At 40.8% G+C, this 14,122-nt stretch overlaps 1 protein-coding gene and 1 long non-coding RNA gene across 9 annotated transcripts in view; one reads left to right on the top strand and one right to left on the bottom strand.

Annotated features, from left to right (window-relative positions):
• Positions 1 to 14,122, top strand: part of LOC115130341 (anion exchange protein 2-like) — a 78,612-nt gene that overhangs the window by 33,063 nt on the left and 31,427 nt on the right. For 5 of the 8 annotated variants that reach the window (XM_065019513.1, XM_029661392.2, XM_029661389.2 and 2 more), the window contains exons 2-3: positions 2,760 to 2,813; positions 11,341 to 11,522. In XM_065019513.1, the coding sequence (XP_064875585.1) occupies positions 11,463 to 11,522 (60 nt within the window). In that variant the 5' untranslated portion in view covers positions 2,760 to 2,813; positions 11,341 to 11,462. Of the gene's footprint in view, positions 1 to 2,599; positions 2,814 to 11,340; positions 11,523 to 14,122 lie in introns of those variants that run through there. The other 3 variants (XM_029661387.2, XM_065019512.1, XM_029661386.2) reach the window with 2 other exon arrangements.
• LOC135572179 (uncharacterized) lies at positions 2,600 to 14,056 on the bottom strand. Its single transcript, XR_010464076.1, has 3 exons — positions 13,777 to 14,056; positions 9,023 to 9,300; positions 2,600 to 2,794 (listed from the first exon to the last, which is right to left on the bottom strand). It is a non-coding gene; the product is annotated as an uncharacterized LOC135572179 (long non-coding RNA).

Genomic DNA, 14,122 nt, shown 5'->3' with positions numbered 1-14,122 from the left:
TAATAATAATAATAATAATAGTTATGCTTTATGGTTAGTGCATGAACCTAGGATGGCAGCAAATTATTTCTAATTGGTTTTTTGTGGGCTTTCTCCATTCTGATTGCTTTATACTGTTCAACCAAACTTCAACCAAAAATAATAGGAGGACACAACTGACAGTAAAGTAGTCTTATTTGTAGAACATTGCATCAAAATATTATTTATTATGGTTTCCAGTTGTAGTTGGGCTATTTGTTCAATTCAAGCATTCACTTTCAGAAATGTCATCAATTTCTTGTTCTAATTTATAATTTACACACTGTCACGTTTCTTTTGTCTTTCAGTATTTTTTTTTTTGTAAAACAAAAAAAATAGTACTTTTGCCACTAGACAGCAGCCCGACGATTTTCGGGGTCTCTACTCCCGAAGTTGTAGACTTGTTGTGCTTGCAAGTTACCTAGCTCAGCTGTTAGCAGTTTCTTGCTGGTGATTAAAAACAAATGATTTTATATAATTTACTGAATTATTTAATGTAACAACTACAACATATAAAATACTGTTAGAGGGTACAATAAAAAATCCACACAAGTGCGTGGATAAATACCGGTAGGCCTATGTAGTAATTAAGCAATAATGGAATTATCATTTGACAAGCTGAAGCCAAAGGTGAAGCCAAGGGCTGGTGCATGCCTCTTAGGTGGAGAATGGGATGTCCCACTCACATCGTTCCCAGCTAAAATGGCACTCCAGCACTGGAATTCTGAGTGTTTATGGTTTCCTTGGTGAATTATTAGTTTCATGTTCATTCCTGGGCTAGCTAGGAATGAACATGGTACAGGAGAGATTGTTGCACAGGTCATAGAGGCTGACAAATCAATCAAATCAAATGTATTTATATAGCCCTTCGTACATCAGCTGATATCTCAAAGTGCTGTACAGAAACCCAGCCTAAAACCCCAAACAGCAAGCAATGCAGGTGTAGAAGCACGGTGGCTAGGAAAAACTCCCTAGAAAGGCCAAAACCTAGGAAGAAACCTAGAGAGGAACCAGGCTATGTGGGGTGGCCAGTCCTCTTCTGGCTGTGCCGGGTGGAGATTATAACAGAACATGGCCAAGATGTTCAAATGTTCATAAATGACCAGCATGGTCGAATAATAATAAGGCAGAACAGTTGAAACTGGAGCAGCAGCACAGTCAGGTGGACTGGGGACAGCAAGGAGTCATCATGTCAGGTAGTCCTGGGGCACGGTCCTAGGGCTCAGGTCCTCCGAGAGAGAGAAAGAAAGAGAGAATTAGAGAGAGCATATGTGGGGTGGCCAGTCCTCTTCTGGCTGTGCCGGGTGGAGATTATAACAGAACATGGCCAAGATGTTCAAATGTTCATAAATGACCAGCATGGTCGAATAATAATAAGGCAGAACAGTTGAAACTGGAGCAGCAGCATGGCCAGGTGGACTGGGGACAGCAAGGAGTCATCATGTCAGGTAGTCCTGGGGCATGGTCCTAGGGCTCAGGTCCTCCGAGAGAGAGAAAGAAGGAGAGAATTAGAGAACGCACACTTAGATTCACACAGGACACCGAATAGGACAGGAGAAGTACTCCAGATATAACAAACTGACCCTAGCCCCCTGACACATAAACTACTGGAGGCTGAGACAGGAGGGGTCAGGTTTATACAACTTCCGACTGTTGCAAACCAAATAGCATGGACAAATAATATGTAGATGTTTATGAATTTCCTGCCTGGGCTGCGGGGACAGTGGAATTGACATTAACACCATGTTATTTTGCGAGAGTTATTGTCCCACAACTCCTGCATATCAACCAATCAGCATCAAGGATCCAAACAACCCGTTTTATGAAATATGATATACGGCCCTGCCCTACGCCACCGTTTGTCATTGTTCAGCACAGAATTGCTATTCAGCTCAAGGTCCAGTTGATTGTATGTCATGGCAACCAGATTTTGTCGAGCTCTCTTTCATGTTGTATTGTCAATGTCTACAGCATTTACTAAGATGCTTGCCCATTGTGGCACACTATTAATCAAGCATTATTGTTGGTTTCGCCTGTGTCAATATAGTTGGAGCCAGACATCTGAAGATTGGTGGACTGCTTCCCTGCATTAATCTATTGATGATGAGGTCATAAAAATTATATCTTGTAAGGCTGAGGTATTTCCTAATCCAGGGTCACATTATCTTGTATTATTCTGGTGGGATAGTTATCACCACACATTATGGCTGTGTTGCCACTTTGACGCTAGAGGTGACGGTTTTCATCACACAAGATTAGCTACACGACTCCATCACTTTGGCCTTGTTCTATTACAAGGAAATAAGTGTGTTATCTGTTTCTTTTTTGAAATTCCAGATAGAGGTATAATGTTTATACAGTAGTTGATTGTGTTTTGTGTTCAGTTCATAAGCTATAGGCCTGTTCAATTGCATCTAAAAAAAAGTGCCTGTGTGCTTGTCCAAAGCCTCTGACTCAGAGGCTTCGGACAAGTCGTCACTGACTCCAGTCACATGGCTACTTGTCAGCGGGCTGCAGGAGGAAACATAATCCTGAGGAGGAAGGCTGCATTTATCAGTCTGTGACTGTTAGTGTGAGAGGGAGCATCTGGGGGAACAATAAACTAGGCTAGGAGCCCACCACGGCCAGTAAAGCCACACAGAAAGCCTCTCTAATTGCAGCTTGCTTTCTGTCTTTCTTTTTGTCTCACGCTTTTCTTTTTCTTTCCTTCACTTTGTCCGGTTCCTGGTCTCCCCTCACAGCGGCGTTCAGCTTTGCACTACAATGTCAGGCTCCCCTGCAGGAGGCACACAAAGGTACAGTATAAGGTTTTGGAAGTTGTCTCGGTGGTGACTTGTTGGAAGTTTTGATACCTGTCCAGTTTGGCTGTTTTCATGTTGCTTTTAACCATTTACTTCGAATTGGATTTTGTCTGCTTCATTCATTTTTGTGATTTCAGTTTAATACCGTACAGCAAGGTTGATTTGGTTAGAGTTGCGTTGTGCTCTAAGTAATTCAATGAATTGAGAGTGAAGTTTCCCCTTGTGGACCTGCAGAGGTTTAGGTCTCTCCAGAAAAATTATCCTAATTTCCTATCATATTCCTGTCCGCACTGTTTGTGCTCTTCTAGTTAAGTGGCTCCAACAAACACTCCGCCACAGTCGTATAAAGCTCGAAATAGACTCTTTATGAACTTGTTTTCAGCAACACACATGTTTTGCTAAATGGCATTTTGAGTTCACGATAAATGCATTTGCTTCCCTCAAGAGTTCTTTGTTTGCTCTATTGGAGGATTGGGCATTTCTTTTCACTTTCTGAAAACTCTCCCCTGTCTAGTTCATTCATGGTCAGTAAGTGTAGACAGTTGGTACCTAGGCTACATTTGAGGTTTTTCTTCTGTAGTCTGTCTGTACCTTTTTAGTGCAGGGGTGTCAAACGTAAGGCCCGCGGGCCAGATCCTGCCTGCGAGCTGATTCAATGCAACCGACAGGTGGTTTGATAACTTTTTTAAAATTATGATGGACTTACAATACAATCTCTTCGCTAGACTGTCAGGTAGCATCAAAGTCCAGGACAGGCGCTCTGTGTGAAAGATGCTATGAAAAACAGTAAGATGCACTCTGAATGACCTAAAATTATGAATTCCATATTGGTCTTTCACAGTCTGGCCCAACCCAAACTGTACTGTGCAAGTAGGGTAATAGTAGTCCCACTATTAAAACAGATAAATGAGGCTACATTTGCTTTGGAGGTGTTGATACCTAACCTGTTCTGTTTGGCTGTTTTCATGTTACTTTTAACCATTTACTTCGATTTGGGTCTTTTTTTGTTTTTGTCTGCTTCATTCAATGTGAGTTTTTGTGATTACAGTTTAATACCGTACAGCAAGTTTAATTCGTTTTAGAGTTGCGTTGTGCTCTAGTCTGATAAGTAATTCAATGAATTGAGAGTAAAGTTTCCCCGAGTGGACCTGCAGACATTTTGGTCTCCGATGACACACTCCAGGTTTCAGCTTTTTTGCCTCTCAAAGTCACACTTTAAAAAAAAATAGAATAACAACAAAATGTGATGTTTTAAACCACTTCAGGTGACCACTTTTGAGGTGTGGGAAAAATCTAGAAATGTTGATTTTATTTTGTTTTGTGTAGTTACCCTTTAATTCAACTGTACAGCACTGTTGTTTGGCTAGCTGTGTTTCTGTAGCGCACATGAGATGGAGTTTGCAAAACAAATGGCCACTGGTTTGGTGCAAATAATCATAATTCTGCCAGGTAGGCATAGGCTACTTTGTAGCTAGTTAACATTTAATTGAGAAGGTTTTTGGGAAAACCTGTCCATCTACCAGAAGACAGTTAGGCCTATCATTAGCATTGCTATATTTTTCCTGTTCCTTAATTGTTTGAGACTTGGATGTTTTACTTCATATTATGAGGCATGTCTTACCTTGCTTCAAAGTAGCCTATAGTCAAAATCCCACCATAGAAACGTGGAGGCAATTATTTTGTAGAGACTTCCTCATATGCGCAATCATGTTCTGTTGGTTTTCAAATCAACATTTTTTCATTGTCTAGCAGTCAAATGCATTATCCTAGTCATATTAGCAACCTATGATAGTTGTTGCATCTTTAGATTTCCCCTATTTCGAAATTACTAAAGGATATTTCCATCTCTGTCCATGAAACCGCTCGCATGTGCGGTGGTGTGCATTTTAGAATGGTGTCTTTCTGCAAATTGCATTTCTGCTCTTAAAATGTCTTTTCCATCAGCCTTATTAATTGATATGGTATATGCCTACAACAACAACAAAAAATAGGTATACGGCTTATACGCTCCACTACACCACTGCCTGACAGGCAAAATGAGTATGGACAGCCCTGCTTCAGTGTATTTGATAAGGTTCCTCTTGTGTATATAAGTTGTTCAGTGTTGATTATGGTGACTAATAGGAATAGTCTACACCACTGGGGAATATCTGAGGGAACATGACATTTGTTTGGAGTTGTCCACATTAGAGGTTGACCGATTAATTAGCATGGCCGATTTCAAGTTTTCATAACACTCGGTAATCGGCCTTTTTGGACACCGATTACAATGTTATCCACGAGGAAACTGCGTGGCAGGCTTGACCACCTGCGAGTGCAGCGTCAAAATTACCTTGTGGCTGCAAGGAGCCAAGGTAAGTTGCTAGCTAGCAGTATACTTATCTTTATAAAAAAACAATCAATCTTCACATCATTAGTTAACTACACATGGTTGATGATATTACTAGGTTAACTAGCTTATAATCAATGCGGTGCCTGTTAATTTATCATCGAATCACACCCTACTTCAACTTCGCCAAACAGGTGATGATTTAACACAATCTTTGCACAAATGTACCTAACCATAAATATCAATGCCTTTCTTAAAATCAATACACAGAAGTATATTTTTTTAAACCTGCATATTTAGTTTTAAAAAATGAATGTTAGCAGGCAATATTATCTAGGGAAATTTCTCTTGCGTTTAGTGCAAGCAGAGTCAGGGTACATGCAACAGTTTGGGCCGCCTGGCTCGTTGCGAATTGTGACCGTAATTAATTTGCCAGAATTTAACATAATTATGACAACTTTGAAGGTTGTGCAATGTAACAGCAATATTTAGACTTAGGGTTGCCACCCGTTCTATAAAATACAGAGCGGTTTTGTATTTCACTGAAAGAACAAACGTTTTGTTTTAGAAACATAGTTTCCGGATTTTACCATATTAATGACCAAAGGCTCGTATTTCTGTGTTTATTATAATTAAGTCTATTTGATATTTGGCAGAGCAGTCTGACTGAGCGGTGGTAGGCAGCAGCAGGCTCGTAAGCATTCATTCAAACAGCACTTTGCTGCGTTTGCCAGCAGCTCTTATCAATGCTTGAAGCACAGCGCTGTTTGACTTCAAGACTATCAACTTCCGAGATTAGGCTGGCAATACTAAAGTGCCTATAAGAACATCCAATAGTCAAAGGTATATGAAAGGTGGTCGACGCGTCATAATTCCTATAATAACTACAACCTAAAACTTCTTAACTGGGAATATTGAAGAACTGGGAATATTGAACCACCAGCTTTCTCATGTTCTGAGCAAGGAACTTAAACGTTAGCTTTTTTACATGGCACATATTGCACTTTTACTTTATTCTCAAACACTGTTTTTGGATTATGTAAACCAAATTGAACATTATTTGAGACTAAATAGATGTTATTTATGTATTATATTAAGTTAAAGTAAGTGTTCATTGTTCATTCAGTATTGTTGTGATAGATATATATCGTCCGATTTAATCGGTATCAGCATTTTTGGTCCTCCAATAATTGATATTGGTATTGGCGTTGAAAAATCTTAATTGGTCGACCTCTCGTCCACATTCTCCAGTGTCTTGGAGCCTCCCAATCATTAGAAATTGGAGTTGATGAACTCTATTCTGTGATTTAGGCATTGAGGATTCATAGATGAACACCGTGTATTTTGAGTTAGGTTGGTGCTGGCCTTAAAGATTTATCTAAGGGACACCTCACACTTGAGCAGAAGTGCTATCACTATGCTGATGTAATGTAGCCTATAGCCTACATATTCTATGCTAACCCTGTAAAACCACATCTAAAAACAAGTTGTTTTCAAGAAAGATAAACCCTGTCCCTGAAACAGGAGTCGCATACACTAATATAGCCTAAGCATAGACTAAGTAAAATCTTAAATCATCTTAAGTATACGTTGTGTCCACGATGAGGTTTCCACATTATAATTGAGTGTCTATTTGTGGAATGGCATTTTCATTGGTAGTTAGATTTCTTATTGAACTGCTTTTCCTGAAATTATGCCTTTTTGATTGAAGTATGTAATCTGTGGTCTATACTTTTATGCCACACAATTTAAAGGCTTAAAACTGTCCAACTGCAACACAACATGTTTTTACTACCACTTGAATTGAGGCTTCCAAGAGTTATTGGCTTGTCATGTAGATTGAGCCTACAACAGCTTCTTATAAGCTTGAGTGGTACTGACTGTGTAGACTCAATTTACATGTTATATTAAATAATTTGCAGATATCAATACTACTACAATACCTACTCTAAACTGATCAGCTGCTAGGCTTTGCTTTAAGTGTACTCTTAGCCTATAGATTACTGCATATTGTGTGACCCAAGTTCTTTATAATCTCACAGAGCTGTCATGCTGTGCAAGTCATACAGGCCTAGGAGGCAAAATGCAAATCGAAATGTATGGGTTTTAACTGCAGTTATTTATAAAGTGGTGAGCTTTCCCTAGGGGGGGCATTATTTGACTCGAATTCAGACTGTTTTCAGAGCAGGTCCTTATTGTTTTATCAATTTAAGTGGACACGGCACAGATGCTATTTGATTCCCATGTCTGAGACATTGGAAGTTTACTGGTATGAGTGGGATGTTGGGAAGCAAATAGGCCTACTCAGGGCTCTAAAGTGCGACCATTTTAATTGCATATGCGCCTAAATATTTGCGAGCACCAGTGCGCCTAGAAAAATGAAGGATTCTTGCTTTATTACCTCAAATATATTTCATTGTGCTCCTAAATTTCTTTGTGTGAGCCTTCAATTTAGGCGCACACGTGCTTCTTATTAAAAAAAAATTAGCGTAGAGCCCTGCTACTGCTTAATGGAAGTAAGCAATTAAGTTGTTTCATGGAACTCTGCCACTGGTGTCATAAAGTTGTAAATACCTTCACATCTCCTGTCAGATTCAAACTACCCAGGTAACTAACATTGATTTGATAGAGTATTAGAATATTTTACTATTTGAATAATTTTTTTGTAATTTTACAGCACTGATCCATATTTTGCTTTGTGAAAGCAGGTAGACGTCTTGTGATAGCATTAGAATGGAATCTCAGACATTGATGAGGAGTTAGTTATGTCACCATAAGGTTTGTGTACCAGGTGACTTAAGGTGACATCAGAATTGTGGAAACTCCGGTGACTTGACTAAACATAGATTAGAGAAATGGAAGACTTTACATAGCTTTATTTGCCAGTACTCTTCCACTCTGCAAGGGAAATAGTGCAGAAGGCTGCAAAGGAGGCCACAGGGCTAGATGACCAAACCTCAAGCAGGAAATGCTTGCTCATGTAAAGGGTCTCCTCATCCACCTGTATTGCCATATCATAGACTAGTGATAGTGCAAGCTAGCATGCTAGCTGTTCCGGTAGACTTCCAGTCATTGCGATTATGCTAAAGTTAAAACAACATTAATGTGTTCTATGCCTTTTCAAGCAGGCAAAGGCCTCCATCTTTCTCTATTGTTTGAACCAGATATTGAACATATGCTGTACCCTACCTCGCTTTCACCACTGTAGTGTTGAAATTCTCTCTTCGAGATGACATACACACTCATATGTATGTTTAAAAAAAAAAAAAATGTTTTAATACATGTGGGCTTTGGATAAAAAATAAAAACTGCTCCCAAATGCTCTGTGTGACCACCCGCCTATGTCTACAAGCCAGCCTAAATCTACCAGCATTTGACTGTTGTTAATTTCCCATGCTGATTGGCTCACAAAACTACCTCTACCTTCATACTGGAACGCATGAACATAAAATGTCTATCCATAGTTGCCAGAATCTTGCACTATCACTTTAACAGAGTCAATGTGCGGGGGCACCGGTTAGTTGAGGTAATTGAGGTAATACGTACATGTAGGTAGATTTATTAAAGTGACTCTGCATAGATAATAACAGAGTAGCAGCGGTGTAAAAGATAGAGGGGGTAATGCAAATAGTCTAGGTAGCCATTTGCCGTGCGGTAGCAGAGAGAAGTCTATGACTAGGGTAGCTAGAGTCTTTGAAAATTTTAGGGCCTTCCTCTGACACTGCCTGGTATAGAGGTCTTGGATGACAGGAAGATTGGCCCCAGTGAAGTACTAGGCAGTACGCACTACCCTCTGTAGTTTCTTGCGGTAGGAGGCCAAGCAGTCACCATACCAGGCAGGGATGCAACCAGTCAGGATGCAGGGTGCACCCACCTTTTGAGGACCCATGCCAAATCTTTTCAGTCTCCTGAGGGGGAACAGGTTTTCTTGGTGTGCTTGGACCATGTTCGTTTGTTGGTGACGTGGACACCAAGGAACTTGAAACTCTCACTCAACCTGCTCCACTACAGACCCGTCGATGAGAATGGAGGCGGGCTCAGTCCTCCTTTTCCTGTAGTCCACAGTCATCTCCTTTCAATCTTAGGATGATAAATGTCCCATATTCAAAAGTCTGGAAGGCTGATTGATTGCAGGCTGAAAATATCAGATCCCTGAAAAAGTTATGACATGGCTGGATAAATCCACTGGGCAATTTGGCACTGCATTGATTTCCTTTCATTGTGATTGCTGTAATTTCATTTTTTTTGGCTTTGTATTATTTGTATTATTACTGTGTTCATATTGTTATCATAATGGATGTTATTACAGTCTTGCCCTGGGGTGCATAAGCCGTTTCCCATGGTTGTGTGGTTAGGAACCCAATGTACTGTAATTCTAACTTTATCCCACTGTTGATCACTCCCCTTTCCTTAGTCAGCAGGGGTCTAGTTTTACTGAGAAAGTCCTATTTTAAGCGCATCAAAACAGTTTTTGGTTCTTATTGTGCAGTTTGACACAGTCAATTTTCTCATGTCTTCTAATTACAACTGTGCGGTGTGTGTGTCACGTGTCATTGAGATATCTTGTCTCAGTGCAATTGACTTGTTGATCATTTAAGATCTCTGGTACATGGAATTAGTCATTTTCCTGTGCCTTTTATGTATCAAGCGTCTTGGAGTAGTGTTGATCTAAGATTAGACCGGTCCCCCCTGTTCATGCAATCTATTCATTGTGATATCAATGGCAAAACTGATCCTAAGTCAGCTGTCCTACTCTGAGACGCTTGATGCATACGGCCCCTAATGTCACTCCCTTTCCTTGTCCCTCTTGAACTCCACTTATGATTGGGAGAATTAACATTTTTGAACAAAGCGTTCTCTCTACAGCCCACAACCTCCAAACAACAGCACGCGTCATGGCCTAATCTCTATATAGTTGACTGTACTAAGTTATGAGCCAGGCTACCTCTTAAGGACCTTTTCTTGCAAACAAGGTCATTGATATGATTATGCCCTGGCTTCAGTGAAGCACTTTGATAGTGATTGCCAGGAAAACTATGCTGCCTTTGACGGAACAGACAGTGTTTCTAACGGTGAGTCTAGAATGGCCCAACGTGAACAGCCACCCTGTTGCAGTGCACTACTTTTGACCAGAGCTCTATAGGTCTTAGTCAAAAGTAGTGCGCTATAAACAAAATAGAGTTCCATTTGGGTCGCACAGATCTCCTCTGCTATAGCTGTCTGAATGAAACGGCGCATCTCCTTCAACAGACACACAGAGCCAATGTTTGACTCACGCCAATCTCTCTGTAAGCTGAAACCATTGACCACCTGGAATATCAAAGGGATTGAAAAGGGTAAAGCTTTCTGTTGATGTTCTCTTCGACAGGAATACATTAGGAAACATTATTCAGAATAGGTTATACAGCATGCACCAGCATCTGATTCCTCACAATCAGTTAGTTTAATGTTGGCTGCCAGTTATCTTGAAATGGGTACAAAAACTCATCAGAAATGCATATTATGCAGTACAATGATCATACCAGACTTTGATGTTACACCTCTTGGTGCTGCACCACCACCAGCCCCGTCTGTCCTTGCTTCCTGTCTGTCTCTACTGTACCCAAAGGCTCCTGACCTGCAGGTATGGGTCCTCCTGCAGGGGTAGGGCGCGTGGCCCCAGTCACGCGCCATCACTTATCACAGCCTCTTCTCAACAGTAGCAAGCCCTTATCTGGCCCTTATCAGACAGTGGTTGTAATGACCTTGGGGGTGGTGAGGAATTACAGTAGAACTGGAGTCCTCCCCGACAGGGACACAGTAACAAGACACGTGACTAATCATGGTTAGGGGCCCTGTGTCTAAGTCTGAGCTTGTGCTGACAACCACCAGCCTTTAGGCAGGAATCAAAGATGAATTATCATCTTCCTAACCAAACAAGGAAGCTGTCATGACCTTTGTTTTATTGTGCTGTGTAAAAACAAGATGACTCATTGAGTTTAGCACTGACTTTGCTGACAGCATCTTTATTTAGGAAAAATGTACTTACTATGACTGATATGTGGTTGTCTCACCCAGCTATCTTCAGATGAAGGCACTAACCCAAGTCACTCTGGATAACAGCGTCTGCTAAATAACTCTTTAAAAAAAATATATATAAATATATTTAAAGGTTTGTTTTAAGATGCACTTACATCTTTCTGTCTTTCCCAGGTTATGCTGCCCAAAAGCTATCTGAGTCCGAGTGAGAAAGAGAAGGGCTGAAGCCACACCGTTCCCTAAACCTGTTAGCTATCCAGACAGCACCAGCACCCATTCCACAGAGGAGAGGAGCCATGAGCAACCCCAATGAACCCAGCGATGTCACAGATGCCTTGGCATCAGTCATCCACATTGTAAGTCCATTCATTCACACTGTGATACAAGTTCAGTAAGTCAGGTCATCCTAACAAACATTTTCCACACAATGCAAACAAACACAGACATCAAAGAGACCTGTGATTTGACAGTCCTTGACATCAGTAAGAAATTGCGTGTCAACATACAGTACCAGTCAAACGTTTGGACACTCCTACTCATTCAAGGGTTTTTCTTTATTTGTACTATTTTCTACATTGTAGAATAATAGTGAAGACACTGAAATAACACATGGAATCATGAATAACCATAAAAAGGGTTAATCAAATCAAAAATTGAGATTCTTCAAAGTAGCCACCCTTTGCCTTGACAGCTTTGCACACTCTTGGCATTTGTCTAACACTTTTTTGGTTCCTACATGATTCCATATGTATTATTTCATCGTTTTGATGTGTTCACTATTATTCTGCAATGTAGAAAATAGTTCAAATAAAGAAACTCTTGAATGAGTGTGTCCTAACTTTTGACTGGTACTGTACATTGATATATTATTGCTCCTGACTATATATTGTGTTAGTTTATGCTAATTGAATATTCTCATAGAACAGCAAGTGGTCCTCTGCGAGAAAGGCATTCATCTGATCTCTGATTGCCAAACGTCCTTGTTTCTTTGTACACATTGTACACATTCTCTCTATGCTAGAGTTCTGCTTCGTCAGCCTCTCCAGTTCACTGTGTTTTGGAACGGGAGTGTGTTTTTTGGTTTGTGCCGTTCCTCTCAGAGCAGGGTATATACAAATCCATGCCCTCACTGGGATTAAATCCCCTGACTCCAGGCAGGTTTAGGGATATTTCTATTAATTCTGACTTCTGAATTGAAACATGAAATGTTTTTCAAACCATTTCCCTTGGGCCCCATTTGAGAAGTGCCTGCTGCCCTTATACGACCTTATGGGGTGGAGATTGGCTTGGGGAATCAAGTATGTCGAAGGTTACACCAAGCCAAGCAATTTCCTTCCACTTTTCTTAAGCCAGCGTCTATTTAGAAATGACGCTGTACTAGGACCAAAATATCTTGTTGTATTTCCAGGCCTTTCCAGTGCCCGGTTTGTAATGTGGGGCAGAATGGGCACTCCAACTTCACATATTGGCATCAGTACTTTTAGAAGCTCGGTGCTAAAGCATCTCTGTGGTTTAGGCTCAGAGCAGAGGCCAGCTGGTCAAGGTCAATGATTAAAACTAAATTCCAGCTCCCTGGGGTCCTCTCAAAATAACAATCTGAAGAAGATGAGTAAGTTGCTTTGGGTAGTGTTGAGAGAGGCCGTGAGGGTCAATCAAAGAAAGAAAAAATTTTTTCTGGGCAATCAATGAGGAATAAATACACGTCCTCTTTATGGTTCCTACAAATGATTAATTGAGATTGGATACAGAGTTTATAGCAGATCTTTAACCTTTACACAACAAACAAAAATGAAATGAGCATTGTCTATGGCCGAGCATCCATTTGTGACCCACACAAACATTCTCCCACGACCCTCTTAAGCATGCATGCATGCACACGTACAGTAGACTCAAACACATGCACCACCACACACAGTGCAAGAGCGGTAGATACTAGAACGTCACTCACTGCTCCACCACTTCAGGAAATGCCTGCTTTCCCTGAGCTATGCAATTTTTTTTTCAGTCAGCTGCTTCCTATCCCATGTTACACAATCATGTGGCTGTGGCACTAGACAACCCCCCCAGGACTGGCCTACTGCCTCTTAGTAGGTGGACTCTCCAAGACATAAACAACTAAGAGTGAAAGGACGCTCATGTCCTGAATACCTCCCTGTGTTATAATGTAGCGGTAGTTCTGTAGTTGAATTGTAATGTCCCTGCTACACATGTCTGAGTTGCAGAGGTGCAATGCAAAACATGAACATATAGTAAGTTGTATGTACTCTGTGATATGGACGGGTATCCCAGTGGCGGTATTACGGCTAATTATGGCCTACAGATTTATCTACCGTATGTCTGGTTAGTGTGACAAGTCTGCTGTTTTGTGACATTACACCGACCTTATTTAACCTTGGTAAATCTGGGCTCTCTAAACCTTTTTCTGTCCAAGGACAGATGGCTTGTTGATGGACGGCTTTGAGGGCTGTGATTTGAATAGAGTCTGCTGGTAATCAGATTCAGCCCATTAGTCAGTTCAATCAGTTCAATATAACTCCGTTACAAGGCTGGCAGCCAATGAAGCGTCTTTATAATCTCTTACGGAGAATTCAGATGGTTGTCAATACATACCTAAGCTGCTATCCAATTGATGTGTTTACAACTTCATGGCTGCAGATGTTGTTTTCTTTCTTGTACATCTGCACGAAGCTGATAGTTAAATTGACAAAAGACATGTCGGTTTGCTATTTGACTGGAGGTGAAGCTGTCATTTGTAATTTTCCTTGCTCTTCTGAGTTAATAATTCACCGTTCAAACGATGAGTGTACATGCTTGTATGCAAGAGGGAAGAGAGTGTGTGTGTGTGTGTGTGTTTAAGGATAGTTTAGATAATCCTATTTGGATTTTGGAAGGGTCAGTCAACGTTGTGAAACTGGGGTTGATGTCCTCTTCCTGCCGCTAGATACTGCCCTTTTTG

This window comes from Oncorhynchus nerka, linkage group LG6, assembly GCF_034236695.1.
Source record: "Oncorhynchus nerka isolate Pitt River linkage group LG6, Oner_Uvic_2.0, whole genome shotgun sequence".
Taxonomy (NCBI): Eukaryota; Metazoa; Chordata; class Actinopteri; order Salmoniformes; family Salmonidae; genus Oncorhynchus; species Oncorhynchus nerka.
The sequence above is the reverse complement of the archived record's forward strand: the minus strand, read 5'-3'. Positions and strand labels throughout refer to the sequence as shown.